Source organism: Babylonia areolata, chromosome 1 (genome assembly GCF_041734735.1).
Source record: "Babylonia areolata isolate BAREFJ2019XMU chromosome 1, ASM4173473v1, whole genome shotgun sequence".
Taxonomy (NCBI): domain Eukaryota; kingdom Metazoa; phylum Mollusca; class Gastropoda; order Neogastropoda; family Buccinidae; genus Babylonia; species Babylonia areolata.
Genome location: NC_134876.1, coordinates 61,205,652 through 61,215,294, shown reverse-complemented (window position 1 = coordinate 61,215,294; position 9,643 = coordinate 61,205,652). Strand labels below are relative to the sequence as shown.

Below are 9,643 nucleotides of genomic sequence, written 5' to 3'. Positions count from 1 at the left end.
TGCACGCACGCGCGCGCGAACACTTACACACACACACACACACACACACACACACAAACACACACACACACCAAACACACACACACACACACACACACACACACACACACACACACACACACACACACACACTAATATATACGTTCACGCATGCACATGCACACGCACACACACGCGCGCGCGAACAGAAATACAAGCAAGCTTTTGACATGTAAGATATAAAACACAAGTATGGCACAATACTAACTTTATATATATATATATATATATATATCGTTATCGTGTTTTATGATCCGCTTTGTATCAGAAAAAAAGTGCCTGCGGGAACAAGTAAGACTGAGCCAGTACTGGTTTGGTATGTAAATCGAAAAGATGACAGTCTATTACAATACGTTACATTAGTACGTATAAAACCTGTGCATGCGGTTTGAAGGAGGAAATAATCGAATATAAATAATAAAAACGAAAGAAAGAAAAGAAAGACAGAAAAAAAAGTCAGCAAAAAACCGAATGTCCAGTTCATATACGCGGATTCTGCAGCTTATTCTTCAAATCATAACCAGTCATTAAACAGATGATGCTCCAAAAGCAGAAGAAAATCCAGAGATCCACGATAAGAGCTTCAAATTCAAAAATTAAAAACTGACGGAAAAGGTGAGAATGGGGGTGTTCCACAAAGAATGAATTCACGAATTTTACCTCCGTTTACGATCCCGCACACATCTTATTTCCAGCTCAGTATTTCAAAGTGAGTTTTAACGAGCAGCTGTTAACAAACTTTCATACAGAACAACCGGAAGTGTTCGGAATATGGGAGCAAGTCCAGGCTATCCATTAAGAGTTCATATACCACGGGACAAACCCCACTGCATAATGCAGTCTTCGATCATCTGAAACCTTTCAAGAAGACGCGGCGTCGAAGCGAGGCGTCAAGCTTCGGTTTCAAGTGAAAGCGTCTGAACAATTAATTCTTAATGTGCAGCCGACATTCTCTTTGACGATAAACGCTTCGCAGCATTACACATTACGCGTGTGAAAGGCTTAACCTAGAGATCGTGTGGTGAAAAGATTGCAGACGTTTGTGGGCGTGTTAACACGCCCTGCCGAGTTTAGCCCAAATGTCTTCAGTGCGTGAGAGAAGCACATTCTGTGCGCGAATGTGAGCCGCTATGTGTGTGTGTGTGTGTGTGTGTGTGTGTGTGTGCTGGCCATTTTCCCCTTGGACAGGCCTTGGCTTCAAAAGAACAGAACACCGATAATCCACACTGTGTCTGTGCATTACTGACATTTTCATCCGCTTTGTATCGACTCCTAACCAGAGTTTGATGCAGTTCCGTCATCAGTACTGGCTGAGACGGTAAAACATAACAAAATCTTCATATTTCGAGATTTCTTTAGCAGCCAGTCGTGGTTTGTGAAACAGAGAATGTAAACATTGTACAAATGAAAAAAACCAAAAACAACAACAACAACAACAACCCCCCCAAAAAACCCACATTTAGCTACAGCCCACCAAGCAAACCACCACCACCATCCCCGCCACCACCACCACCACCACCAAAAGCAACAACGACAAAAACAACAACAGCAAACTCATAAAAACTAGTTGCCGTGACGTTACGCAGACAGAAGGATGATGGGGATTGATTCTCACTACTACTCTCAACTGGTTGGGAACGAAGCGACTGCAATAACTCCATGTCAGAAGGACTGAATGATTCACAGGTTTATGCAGTAATTTTCGTGGGCAATGTATTCCTCCTCCCCCCCCCCCCCCCCCACCTCCCCCTCCCACACACCTCCGCTCCCCTTCTGTTGCTTGTGTCACTGAAAAGCAATACATTCTATTTTCGTTCATGTTGTTGTTATTGCTGTTGCTGCTGTGTTGCTTTTCTCTTAAAACAAGCTATAGGGGAGGGAGGAGAAGGAGGAGAGGAGGAGGAGGAGAGGAGGAGGAGAGGAGGAGTGGCAAAGGATGGGGTTGGGTGAGGTTGGGAGGGAGAGAAGGTAAGTTGAAAAAAAAAAAGAATAAAGAAAAAAAAAAAAACACCCATCAGAAACCTAAGCGACATGCTTCCTGATCAAAGGTGTCGCGGTTGACAAGTCCCCTCCGCAATAAAACAACCACCAAAAATCAAACCCCCTCAATAAAAAAAAGAAGAAGAAAAAAAGCTGTAAGCAGGAAGCAAACACACACACACACACACACACACACACACACACACACACACACACACACACACACACACACACACACACACAAACCGGGCAACAGGCTGGATGTTGTTGTCAACAGCAGCTTTGGCCAGTTTCTGTCCCGGAGGGGAAGGTGGGAAATCTGGCTGTCTCGTCAATATGTTATGAAGAGCATAAGTGTCAGTCAGTCAGCGGGAAATCAGCTTACGTCCGACGCTAATAGGACAATTGATGATGTAAGACGTCCTCTGGAGTGGTGGTTTCTGCCTGTACAGATCAGCCCCTTGACATAGGATGGAGGTGTTCGTACGTCCTCCCCCCCCCCCCCCCCACCCCCCTGCGCCCCCCTCCTCTCCCACAGCGAAAACAACCGCCAACAAACAATAAACGAAAACGTTGAAAAGTCCGTCATGTACTGTGTAACATTGCCACATACACTGTCGCCATGTATTGTTTGCTTTTTGACCATTTTTTTTCTTTTTCCATGCGCCCCATTTGGATTTTTTTTTCTTTTTGCATAAAAATCTTGAATCTTGAATCTTGTTTCTTCGTCTTCATTGATTTTTGTTGCTTATAGTCCAGCCGACCGTACAGGGCTATATCAGGACTGTCAAAACCACACAAATGCTCAATCGCGTCAACACAAAACTGTCACATCTACACACACACACACACAAACCCACAAAGGCTAACCTACAAAACAGTTCATATTACAGTATCCCAACCATATGAACAGTCTCTTCCTCTCGTCAAAGGGAATTCCAGTCTCAGAATGGAATGACCTGTATGCGCTGGCTGATTCGGTAGCAGAAGCAGCATTGACTCGATCGAAGTTGTGTACCTTGTAAAATAATGGAGAGTTACCCCTCTTTATTCTTGTTGAATTTGAATAAACGAAGTCTCAATTCATAAAGGAAGATGACAGGAAACTACAAACGTGGTGATAACTTCCCCCAGTTTCTGAAAACAAGAACAAAAGCAGCAAGAAAAAAACAAACAAAATAAAACAACAAAACAACAAAAACAACATTATACTTTGTCGACGACTTGTTCTTCATGAACATTTCCAGAACAACGAATGGCTGTAATGAGGGAAAATATTCGAAATCTGGTGTCATGAATCAGAGATTAATGCTATAGACTCGTAAACTGTTTTAAGATTCTAAAAAAAGAGGAGGAGAAAAGAATGAACGAAAAAATAGTTTCGGTTGAAAAAATAAAGTGGTCGTGATTACCAAGATACCAGCTTCAAATCATTGCGAGTGACAGTAATATTCCTTTCTTCAATGGCCAGATAAACAATAAACATGTCTAATCGCTAGGCACAGGTATATATACCATTACATAACATTTCCAAATGGCAAGCTAAAGGGCGTGTATTAATTTCGCTCCATATCTACGTCATTATTCATTCGCACTTCAACCCCCCAGACCCCCCCCCCCCTCTCTCTCTCTCTCTGAGAGACTGTGTTCGGTCTTGGAACACAGACTCCTTTATCGTGAGGGAGATTTAAAAGTGTACATGTGAAACCGTCACATAATCATGCAGCTGGGAATAAAAAGAATAATAAAAAAAAAAAAAAAAAAAAAAATATATATATATATCAAGTCAGCTGCTGCTAAGTAAGATAGCTCAGTTTACATATTCCAACCGAAATAAACAAGTATGTCTCAATTTCTTTTTATTCTAAGTAAACTTTCTTCAATATATATGCAGAATCAGAGTATCTAGTATGACAGCAAAAGCTCTGGTTGTCTTCTCTTTCATTCCTTACTTCATTCTTTCTTCCCCGAGTCCTTCCTGCCTCCCGCCGTTCTGTATTTTTTTCTTTTCTGAACTTCCTTTCGTTCGAGGACGGGTGCAGGGGGTGGGTGGAGCTAGGGGGCTGGGTGGAGAGGAATGTGTGGGTGGGCTAGGGGGCTGGGAGTGGAGAGGAATATGTGGGTGGGGGCTAGGGGGCTGGGGTGGAGAGGAATGTGTGGGTGGGGCTAGGGGGCTGGGGTGGAGAGAATGTGTGGGTGAGGCTATGGGGCTGGGGTGGAGAGGAATGTGTGGGTGGGGCTAGAGGGCAGACGTTGAGAGGAATGTGTGGGTGGGGCTAGGGGGCAGGGAATGGAGAGAATGTGTGGGTGAGGCTAGGGGGAAGGGCATGGAGAGGAAATGTGTTGGTGGGGCTAGGGGGGATGGGGTGGAGAGGAATGTGTGGGTGGGGCTTGGGGAGGGTGGAGAGAATGTGTGGGTGGGCTAGGGGCTGGGGTGGAGAGGAAGTGTGGGTGGGGCTAGGGGGCTAGGGGTGGAGAGGAATGTGTGGGTGGGCTATGGGGCATGGCGTGGAGAGGAATGTGTGGGTGGGGCTAGGGGAGGGTGGAGAATGTGTGGGTGGGGCTAGGGGCTGGGGTGGAGAGGAATGTGTGGGTGGGCTAGGGGCTGGGTGGAGAGAATGTGTGGGTGGGGCTAGGGGGAGGCGTGGAGAGAAAGTGTGGGTGGGCTAGGGGCATGGGTGGAGAGAATGTGTTGGGGCTAGGGCTGGATGGAGGTTGGGTGGGGCAGGGGGCATGTGAGGAATGTGTGGGTGGGGCTGGGGGAGGCATGGAGAGAATGTGTGGTGGGGCTAGGTGGGTGGAGAGAAATGTTGTGGTGGGCTAGGGGGGAAAAGGGTGGAGAGAATGTGTGGGTGGTGCTAGGGGGCAGGAGTGGAGAGAAATGTGTGGGTGGGGCTAGGGGGCTGAGGTGGAGAAGAATGTGTGGGTGGGGCTAGGGGGTAAAGTGGAGAGGAATGTGTGGGTGGGGCTAGGGGGCAGGAGTGGAGAGGAATGTGTGGGTGGGGCTAGGGGGTAAAGTGGAGATGAATGTGTGGGTGGGGCTAGGGTCAGGAGTGGAGAGGAATGTGTGGGTTGGGCTAGGGGGTAAAGTGGAGAGGAATGTGTGGGTGGGGCTAGGGGGTAAAGTGGAGAGAAATGTGTGGGTTGGGCTAGGGGGCAGGAGTGGAGAGGAATGTGTGGGTGGGGCTAGGGGGTAAAGTGGAGAGGAATGTGTGGGTGGGGCTAGGGGGCAGGTGTGGAGAGGAATGTGTGGGTGGGGCTAGGGGGCAGGTGTTGAGAGGAATGTGTGGGTGGGGCTAGGGGGCAGGCATGGAGAGAAATGTGTGGGTGGGGCTAGGGGGCAGGCATGGAGAGAAATGTGTGGGTGGGGCTAGGGGGCAGGCATGGAGAGAAATATGTGGGTGGGGCTAGGGGGCAGGCATGGAGAAAAATATGTGGGTGGGGCTAGGGGGCAGGCATGGAGAGAAATATGTGGGTGGGGCTAGGGGGAAGGCGTGGAGAGAAATGTATGGGTGGGGCTAGGGGGCAGGCGTGGAGAGAAATGTGTGGGTGGGGCTAGGGGGGAGGCGTGGAGAGGAATGTGTGGGTGAGGCTAGGAGGCAGGCATGGAGAGGAATGTGTGGGTGGGGCTAGGGGGCAGGCGTGGAGAGAAATGTGTGGGTGAGACTATGGGGCTGGGGTGGAGAGAAATACGTGGGTGGGGCTAGGAGGCAGGCATGGAGAAAAATGTGTGGGTGGGGCTAGGGGGCAGGCATGGAGAAAAATGTGTGGGTGGGGCTAGGGGGCAGGAATGGAGAGAAATGTGTGGGTGAGGCTATGGGGGAGACGTGATGAGGAATGTGTGGGTGGGGCTATAGGGGAGACGTGGAGAGGAATGTGTGGGTGGGGCTAGGGGGCAGGCGTTGAGAGAAATGTGTGGTGGGGCTATGGGGCTTGGGTGGAGAGGAATGTGTGGGTGAGGCAAGGGGGCAGGTGTTGAGAGGAATGTGTGGGTGAGGCAAGAGGGCAGGCGTTGAGTGTGTGGTGGGGCCGGGACGGAGGGGATGGAATGGTGTCACAATAACCAGTAGGTCAATAGTTGTGCTGGTGAATGTTTTTTTGTTTGTTTTTCCGAAGACAGCATTCCTCACAGACCTGTCGCATACAGGTGGTCAGAGTTACACTTTAACAGTAGAGGTTTGGCTGCAAGTCCTGAATTTTCGTGGCTACAAATGTACTTCCGGAAAGGCTGACCCTCTGTCTATGTGTCTCTCTGGTTTGGAGTCTATCACATTGGCACCCAGTCTGATACAGACAGCCCGCCCTTACACAGCACAAGTATGTTTGTTTTTTTTTGTTCCTTTGGCATGAAGCGATAGATTCTCTCTGTCTGTCTGTCTGTCTCTCTCCCAGAGCGTCTACATCGGTAGTAACACGGCCAAGAGCGATGACCTCTTTCTGCCTGTCACACACACTTGTTGATTTCGAAGAGACTTCCAGCAGCCGTCGTGTTTGACATTGTCCCCACAGAAGCCGTGTGACTTGCAACACTGATTCGAAGCATAGCTTGCTAACATGTAAATCAAAACTTTCTGGTGTTTGGCAGTGATATGTTAATGACATCATCCACAACTTCCTCGATGGCTTCACAGTTGAAAAAAAAAAGTATCAGCAACAACAACTAAAGCAACTGGAAATATGTGTTACTGTTAAGCAAATATGGCATTGTCTGTAAGGTATACTCAGCTCTTAGATGATATTACAAATTGTTTACAGGAAAAGCTATCCACCATTAAGAAAACAAACAAAGAAACAACAACAACAACAACAACAAAAAACGTTTTCATAATGAGTTTCATCAGTCTTCGCTTCAACACACTCACTCGATTTCATGGACAACTAAACGACAGCTCAAAACACGCTCTGATCTGATGGGAAAAGCATGAAGCAACAGTTTCACAAAGTGTTCAGCTTGTCATGATTCAGCTCAAGCAGGTTTTCAACGGTAACGTACATTATAATAATATCTCACCACAGAGTCCCTCTCTCTCTCTCTCTCACAATGGTCCCACCAGCCCTCGAGTTCGTTCGACCTCCCCCAATAAATCCCCGTTGAAGTTCTTGCGAAGAACAACTGATAAAAGCAATAAAGCAACAAATTTCACGGAGTAGTCAGTTTTGTTATCATTCAGCTCAAACAAAAGGGTTTTTCAACGATAACGTATATTATAACCTCGCCACTAAGTCTCTCTCTCTTGTTCACTTTCCCCTTCATAAGGGGCCAATGCCTATACATGAATAAACCCTCTCTCTCTCTCTCTCTCTCTCCCTGTGTCTCTTCTACCCACCCACCCTTGATCATCCCCCACATCCTCGTTGAAGTTCCACACTGAAGAAGAAGAAGAAGAAGGAGGCTAACCAGTGCAGATGACTGGCACAGCGGCGGTCAGTACCCCCTCCGTTTGACCATGGCGTAGTGCGTCAGCTGCAGCTCCCCCTTGCCTCGCTCCACCGTGCCGGTGACGCAGTAGCCCATCTGAAAGTCCGCGTTGCTGACGTTGGTGGTCAGCACCATCCGGAAGTCGGGCGCCGCCACGGCGGTGCCCTTGAAGCGTCCCGTGATGACGGTGGTGCCGTTGCCCTTGTCCTGCATCTTGGCCTTGGCGATGTTCTTGTGGCTGCCCGTCACCTCGATGATCTTGCAGGTGGAGCGGCTCCACCAGGACTTCTTCAGCAGCCAGTAGGTGATGAGCGCCGGCTGGGCCCAGCCCTCGTAGGGGAAGAGCAGCAGGCGGGCAGGGTAGCCGTGGTAGTTGAATACCTTGCGGCAGCACTTGCCGCGCGTCTCATAGTAGAACAGCTGCACCATCCTCCTTCAGCTTCCCGCCTGGACACAACACAGACACAACTTGCACCGTGACTGTCTGATTGATAGACTGAGGAATCGTTTTAGTGATTTTTTGTGTTAAAAAGAAAAAACAAAAACAAAAACGAAACACAAACACACACACACACACACACACACACACACACACACACACACACACACACACACACACACACACACACACACACACACACACACACACACAAATTGCGTAGTGAACTGATAGATGTTAAAATCGAGAGACATCCTTCATTATTGCTGCTGTCTAGTGCAGGCGAGGACGTAATCTTAAGACTCGGTAAATTTGTGCAAAGCATATTCAGTAAGGCAAGAAGCAAACAGGAATGTATGTGCTCATTGATTGTATTCAGTACCTTTATGAATGTGAACTCCATTTGAATGGGCCAATGGCCTAACAAATCAAACTATTTTGACTTTGACCTTCCACAGAGAGAGAGAGAGAGAGAGAGAGAGAGACAGAGAGAGACAGAGAGAGAGGGAGAGACAGAGACAGAGAGACAAAGAGAGAGGGAGAGACATCTGACATCAACTGTCTAGAAACAGTTCACCGTTTTATTGATTGTTTCAATGATGTTAATAAGCAGAATAGTCGTATTGATTGTCTCAACGATATTCATACAAGTTAATTGCTTTTTGATGTTCGTAGTTGGTTGAACAGTTGTGCCATCGTCATCTGGACACAGATAATGCAGTGTAACAGGTTAATCGATTAGCTGATTCATTAATCTTTGGCTTTTGTTTTGATATATCGGGTTTTTTTTTAGCGATCTGCTTCTTACACTTTATCAGTTTCTGTGCGAAATGACATTCTTAAGAGTCTACGCGTACCAGCGAACACATATAAATGAAATACGAATTAAAAAAAAAGTAAAACAAAATCATCAAAAAAGTAAAACAAAATAATCAATGAAATAGAAAAATTGTTGCTTGTATGCAGTGTGTCAATAAAATCAGCGAAGGGGCGATCAAACTCGCGATTTTTTTTTTACTTTGTCAGTTACTTGGAACTCACGTTTTGTTTTGACGTGAGCTCTACTCAAACTTGTATGAGGCATACATGCACGTATGGTTATGATATTTGCAATTATTTCTCATGTGTTCATAATCAACGAATTCCGAAAACAACCCCGATGGCAACAACACTACACCTACAAGGGCATTAACAGCAGCAGTAGTAGTAGCAGCAGCAACAACAGTAGTAGCAACATCAACAACAGCAACAGAAACAGCAGCATCAGCAGCAAAAAAGTGAGAATCACCATCATACCTTCAATCTCATCAATCAAAAACGCTGTGTCCACCTGTGCCGTATAAGGTGCAGTCCGCTTCTTGGGAAACGAAGTATCGACTGTTTCAAATCGGCGTTCAGCTTTATGCGTGCCAGTCAGTGGCAGTTTGAACTCTGCTGTGCTTCTGTGCAGCACAGTCATCACCAGAGGCTCAACAACACGTCACCACAAAGGCGTCAAGTGTTGGATCTCAGAGCATCCACGGTCTGGATAGGCTGATAAGATTTAGTCTCTGCACACGTTAGCTGGCTGAACTGGCCAATTATGGACTTTGCTGGGGTTCGCCTGACTAGATAGTTATCGTTCTGATCCTGGTTATCCTCACAGGAAAGTCGTTTATTTGTCTCTGGTTTCGTTGTTTCCTGAAGCGATCACGTGTTCGATAGCCTCGGATTAAAAGACAATCTGCGAACTGACGATGCATACAATGACTAAGTGCCTAAGATTT

General features: G+C 47.1%; 1 protein-coding gene across 2 annotated transcripts in view; it reads right to left on the bottom strand.

The window, feature by feature from the left end:
* Positions 1–7,420: 7,420 nt before the first annotated feature.
* The window catches only part of LOC143292973 (uncharacterized), a 53,313-nt gene continuing 51,090 nt past the window's right edge, over positions 7,421–9,643 (bottom strand). For both annotated transcript variants that reach the window (XM_076603703.1, XM_076603713.1), the window contains exon 2: positions 7,421–7,885. In XM_076603703.1, the coding sequence (XP_076459818.1) occupies positions 7,445–7,867 (423 nt within the window). In that variant the 5' untranslated portion in view covers positions 7,868–7,885 and the 3' untranslated portion in view covers positions 7,421–7,444. The remainder of the gene's footprint in view (positions 7,886–9,643) is intronic.